Below are 6596 nucleotides of genomic sequence, written 5' to 3' on the forward strand. Positions count from 1 at the left end.
TCAACTCTCTCCTCATCTGCCCCCAGACAGTGAAATATGCCTGACAGTGATAATGTCTTGATTTCTGTGTGCCTGTGTGCAGGCACGCAGGGGAATACCAAGGAGGTAAATCAGATCAGTCCTTTCTCAAGTTTTATTTCTAAATGGGCTCTACTTTGATATTGAGGCAAGCACAGTTTTGTCTGCTGAAAAACTAAGTTTGGACAGCCTAGTTTTCCAGTCATATATCAGAAAGCAGTAATCCCTTACTAAAAATGTATTAAAAACTCTGTAAAAATTTATTATACATTATTCAAGTGTAATTGTATTGGGTAATAACTTCCTCTTTCATGGTGATTTAATTAACTGGTGTTCAGATATCACATACTTCCACCTCCTTTTTCTGATCATGTCACTATGTATTTGGGAATTTGTTCCTTGTGCATCTCCTAAGCAAATTTGATTTAGGAAACTTAACAGACTAGGGATGAGGTTTTTGCCTATACTAAGGAAAGTTGACATTCAAAAACATCTCAAAACACTATGAGGCTAAATAATTCTGAGAAAATATCTTTAGAGAACTTCCTATGGAGGCATGGAAGGTTTTTCACTTCCAAATCAAAGCATTTTCACCTTGTGGAGGTGGAGCATAGTCCTAAGATGTATTAGGTGTTCTGACATTTGTATTTAAACACTTTGCAGACTCCTTGTGAACAATCTGGTCTTCCAGTGGGATCCTGTCAATATAGCTTCGTCTGAAACTGAGTCATTACAGACATTAAAAATATCTAGTGGGTTATTTTTCCCCAGTGATGCTTTATATTTCTGTTCTGGAGTTCACACAAGTTGGACTGTTTCACTGTCAATTTGGCAGTCTTGTAGGTTTTAATATTTTAATAGGCAGTGTTTACACCATTACAAACTCTGCACAACATGTAGAATTCTTAGTACAGTAGTATAACGAAACATATTTAAAACAATTTGAATTGTTTTGAGTGATACAAAAATGTTGTGGGTTTTTTTTTTAAATCTGATATTTATTGGTTATTAGAAGCTGTATCAAATGACTACAGTGCAATCTGAAAACCTGTTTTGCAGAGGAATCCACTCCACAGAATATCCATTTCCTTCAAATGAGAAAAGTTGCAATCTATGATTTTCAGTGAAAACTGAAAGTCTCTGTTCTTTCTGAATGAATTCTTGTCAAAACAGTGTATTTCATAAATGTCTTTAAAGTTGTTGTTAATTTCTTTCTAGTCACAAAATGATTCTGTAAATAACATGAGTCATGCAAGACAACTACCGGAGTTACTGCCCTTACCTGCTTCTGCTTCAGCTGCACCTTCAGAATTGTATCAGGTATGTGCTCTCTCCCCTTGTGTCAGGGTATACCTTAATTTACATCTGCCAGCATGATTTTTGGTGTCATATTATTATTATTAGGGATTTATATAAGACAGAGGAGCTGATTTAGCCAGTCCTGAAATTTTTTGTGTCATGTAAGCAGTAGATTTTTGCCAGGTGACTGACTTTCTTCTCAAGAAACTACTGCTCCTCTCTGACTAACTTTTTGGCCAAGGGGTTCCTATTGGTATCACCATTAGCAAGGCACCTGCTCTGCAAGTCTCTTCTACCTAGTGGGGGAGAAGGAACATAGTTTACAAAGTGGGCCTAATTAAGAGAGGAGATGAGAATTCAGAGTTGATGCTGACTTCATCATTTCCTAAAGACAGAGTGACTTTCTGGGGAAAATCTCCCAATGTCAATAATATTTTATTTAGGTTATATTACTGTTGTTGTTGTTGTTGTTATTGTTAATCTAAAGGGTGAGTGTCAGGAGGATGGGATCAGACCCTTCTCTGTTGTGTGATAGGACAAGGGGCAATGGTCACAAATTAGTACACATGAGGTTCAACCTAATACATGAGGAAAAACTTTTTTACTGTGGGGGTAACAGAGCATGGCCCAGGCTGCCCAGAGAGGTTGTGGAGTCTCCTTCTCTGGAGACATTCAAAACCTGCCTGGACATGTTCCTATGTGATCTTTGCTAGGTGATCCTGCTTTGACAGGGGGGTTGGACTAGATGGTCGTCAGACATCCCTTCCAACCCTGACCATTCTGTGATCCTGTATCAGTTTGTTCCCCAGAACTGTAATTCAGGGACCTACCCACCTGTCTAGTGTGTGGTGGAAGAGATTGTACTGAAAAGATTCTATGAACTTTCAGAAGCTAATTTAAGGAGTATGATTGCAGCAGTATTGTGAATGTTTTTTTCATTGCTGATAAAATTAGCCCTGTCAGTGAGAAGACAAATGCAAGGCGGTTGTAATAATCTTGCCTTAGCCTGCATTTCAGATTGACAAACTGTATTGTTCTCACTGAAGCTCATGATAGACTGAAAAAAAATAAATTCATAGCTGTATCTATAGTTTAAACGTAATGAAGCTATTTTATGCTTTAGTATACTGTCTTCAGAGGTCATAAAATGCTGAGAAGATGAGCTTAACTGCTCATCAACTACTTAAATTTGTTAAACAATATGTAATACAGAAACAAGCTAAATATGAATTTAGACTGAGAGCTTTAGGAACCATGGTATGAAGTACATTCATGATTCTATCCTATGTACGTTTTCTCTCTGAGGGTATCTTGATAAGAAACATAGTTCCCAATCATGTGTCCCTTATGCCTGTGGGCATAAGTTTAGACATCAGGACTGATGACAAGGCAATCAGTAGAATCTGAGTCACCTGAGAAAACATAGAATGAACAGACAGAAGAAATCTATTACAAATCCTGTATTGATGTGGGAGAGAGAGAGAGATGAGAGCTGAATTGGTTAACTTGTATTATTGTCCAACTATTACAGGGATTGAGTGTTAAAAGTAGACAGGTCATTAACAAAGGCTTGAGGAATAAGAATTTCTAAATTTAAGCAAATTTAAGGAGAAGAAGAGAAACAAGTTGGAGATGTGAGGGAGTAGAGAGTAGTAGATAATGTACTAGTGCCTTGTCATATTTATTAAAAAGACCTTGATTATGCAAAAAAATGCATGAGTACTCCTACCGAAGCATTGTGTAAAATTACTCTTATACATGTGGAACATCAGGATCTGAAAACAGATTGGTGATCAAATGACTCTCAGATAGACTTATGTATTTGCTCTTTATACTACTTGATATTTAACCCCATTCTAGCTCTAAGAAGATTATTTAAATTACTGTACTGTGTAAAACTATTGCTTTTTTTTCCAATCTCAGCTTGTCCTTAAGAGCAGCTGTTATCCTCCTTTGATGCAACAACCATCACGGACTTTGGCAGCTCCATTCAAAGAACAAAGTTACGACCGAAACCCAAGTGATTCCATAGCTAATAACTATACTCCTAGTGCATGAGATTTAAAAATGAAAAATTTTCACAAAATAAAGTCCTCTTCAGTGATGGGAACATCACTGGGTTCAGCAAAGCAGAGAACAGCCTCACCGCGTATCCATATTTGAATGTATTTATAAGTTTAGCCTTGCTTGTTCTATGCATTTTCATTTCTAATTGCCTATCTGTTAAAGCATCATCCCTGGAAAAATCACTTGTTCCTAATAAACACTCTCAGGCTTATCACCTCAGGGTTAGTATAGGCAAATTTACAAAAGCATGCATAACTTTATTAAAAGTAAGGCTGGTTTCTGATTCATTAGTTAGGTTTGTCCTTCCAAATAATCTTGTGCAATTATTTGGAACAGATTGTTTGCAATGTAGACAATTAAAAAATACAATTAAGCTCTTATTGCTAGAAATAAAAGTTAATACCAACAAGAAAACAGAAACAAATTCAAGGAGCACCCTTGTAATGCTTGTATTTGTGAGTTTTGCGTAGCAAAACAAGATAGGGGACAGGCATTAAAATGTTTACTTGAGGATCAAATGAAAGGGATCAAGGAATGTTGCTTAGTGCGCTGTTTATGTCTAAACCATGTAATTGATGTATTTGTTAGCAAACTATGTGTATATCTGTAAATCCGACAGTATGAGGTATTATATGCTGTTGATTCAACATGACATTGTGCTATAAAGCTATAAAGCAAATAAGGTTAAGAGTTTAAGTTACTGTTTAAGTTTACCAATATGTTTATAGCAAACATTTTGCGAAAACAAGTTTTTTAGGCTTTAAGTATCTTACCAGCTGCAGATGTCAAATTAACTCCATTACTTAGTCTGAATATTCCAAAATGAGTAAGTTATTATTGAGTTATAAGTAAATATTTACTTGTTTTAGAAGTAATTAATTAATTGAATTAAATGTCCTCTATGTCAAGAGATATTCATAAACCATAGTTTTCTACATACTGTCAGTCTGTCTGTGAATATACTCATCCCACATTGTTGCTTTGCTTCCCTGAAGTGTTAAAAATTGTTTTGTTTCCCTGGGATAGATGAGAAACTATAGCTTCAATATCTGCTTAGTCCCTGTGTATGCTATTTAAGAAGGATTTGGTTTTGTTCTTTAGGTCTCTTTAACACTTTCTTTATCACACACTTGATTCTTCTACTCCATGTACTTCTACAGTACATGGGTGGGATGTGGGTAGCAGGTCATGGTACTTTTCTTGGTGAAAAGGCATAATGTATTAATTTTGTTAAAAAAACTGTTTATTTGTACTCTGAAAAGCACATGGTAATAGTTTGTTCTTCTCATATTTTTCATGTGCAGTATATTTGGTGGAACTATACATCTTATAGAATTGCTTTTATATTCAAATAGAATGGCCCAATGCAGAAAATATGGTTTGTGCAGGGAGATAAGTAAGCACTGTAGTCTTAAGCAGGAGTTGAATGCTTTCCTGAATCTAGCTTATAGTCCCAAAAATTGGCAAGATTATTTAACACATGATTCTAATGTTTTGCTAATGCTAAGTAAAAACTGGAGGCTTCTTTGTGACATTGGGGGTTTTTTTGTTTTCCACCAATCTGAAATAATATCTTAGTTGAAAAATATTCCTGTATTTGATTTTCTTAACTGGTGCTTAAAGCTTCAAAAGAATTTGGTCTTTCTAGGAAAAAGCTCAAGCATACAGAAAGAAGTCAATGGAATTCTGATAGGTAATGTCCTGTAATGTTATGAAGTACTTCCTAGGTCATACTTGTCCTCAGTTCAGTGTCAGTGGTTTATATAATGCTTGTCAGTTGTCCATATTAATTTAAGAATCGATTACAGCTTCTTTATTCACTAAACTTGTATTATCATTTTACACCAGCTTTGTTAAACAGTTTGGATTTCATTTCACTGTGTGCACTTGCTCATATGCCAGAATTACGTGGCATACATTATACAGACAACCAACCATTGACCCCAGAAGAACAATTTGTTGTCATGCATTTACATGAGAAAGAGATAAATAATCGAGAAAAGGCACCTTCAAGAAATGATATAGAGGTATTTATATAATATCTTTTTAATATAAAAGTAGCAGCAGTAACCATCTGCAGTTTTTGTTTGTAAACTGTTTACTTAAAAGTAGTTGATAAAAGAAGGCAGCGCATGAGGTTTAGAAGATGTAAATTTTCAAAATAGCAAACTGCTGTTAAGTATTGTCAACTTCTTTCCCATTTGTTTCTCTTTCTAGATCCTCAGTCTGACTTTTGTTCTAAGGGGTTCGCAAGTCTAAACAGCTTCCCAAATTCTTAACCTCTCACATTGGTGGCTATTACTTCAGGGATCAGTGATAAGCTGTCCTCAGTTCTGTTGGTATATATGCTTACATCAAAACACATGGAAGTATTGTAAAAATGTCAGACACTGGCAGTGCTTTAAAAAGAACCGAGAGAGATAGCCAAAATCCAGTAGCCATGTATTCAAACACCTTTCAATACAGAAAAGGTTCAAGTGATAGAAAAGCTAAAAATATTTTGTACTAATTCATTATTTGTCAGAGAACTTGTACAATAAGCATAATATTTCAAACATTATTTTGTAGCGGTACTGTTACTACATATATAATGGAGTGCAAGAAGACATGCTGGCACCTCAGGATAAGGAAGTGATGAATGTAATTTTAAAGTATATTCCAACTCACATTCTTGCTAACCCTGACCTGGAGAATTTGCTTGCAAGTTTAAAAGAAGAGATTAAGGCACACTATCGCATCAAACTCATGAAAGCCATTGATAAGGCTCAAAATCTCCTAGCAATTCAAAGTAAGTAGGTGTTTGTTGCAATTCGAAGCACCTCTGGAGAATTAATTTGGGGTCAGTAGAACTGCTGGTTTTGGCTGGGATAGAGTTAATTTTATACATAGTAACTAGCATGGAGCTCTGTTTTGGATTGATGCTGAAAACAGTGCTGATAATACAGGGATGTTTTCATAATTGCTGAGCAGCGCTTACACAGAGTCAAGGCCTTTTCTGCTTCTCACACCACCCCACCAGCGCGTAGGCTGGGACTACACAAGACATTGGGAGGGGACACAGGTGGGACAGCTGACCCCAACTGACCAAAGGGATGTCCCACCGCATATGACATCATGCTCAGCATTTAAAGCTGGGGGAAGAAGGAGAAAGAGAGGACATTCAGAGTGATGGCATTTGTCTTTCCAAGTAACTGTTATGCATGATAGAACCC

At 36.1% G+C, this 6596-nt stretch overlaps 1 protein-coding gene across 1 annotated transcript in view; it reads left to right on the forward strand.

Moving 5' to 3' along the window:
* The first annotated feature begins 1242 nt into the window (after positions 1-1242).
* DNAH3 (dynein, axonemal, heavy chain 3) overlaps positions 1243-6596 on the forward strand; it is a 41258-nt gene continuing 35904 nt past the window's right edge. The window contains 4 exon segments of the mRNA XM_010191370.1: positions 1243-1338; positions 3241-3466; positions 5233-5411; positions 5953-6172. Coding sequence (XP_010189672.1) covers positions 1261-1338; positions 3241-3466; positions 5233-5411; positions 5953-6172 — 703 coding nt within the window. The 5' untranslated portion in view covers positions 1243-1260.

This window comes from Mesitornis unicolor, unplaced genomic scaffold (assembly GCF_000695765.1).
Source record: "Mesitornis unicolor isolate BGI_N332 unplaced genomic scaffold, ASM69576v1 scaffold15689, whole genome shotgun sequence".
Lineage (NCBI taxonomy): Eukaryota > Metazoa > Chordata > Aves > Mesitornithiformes > Mesitornithidae > Mesitornis > Mesitornis unicolor.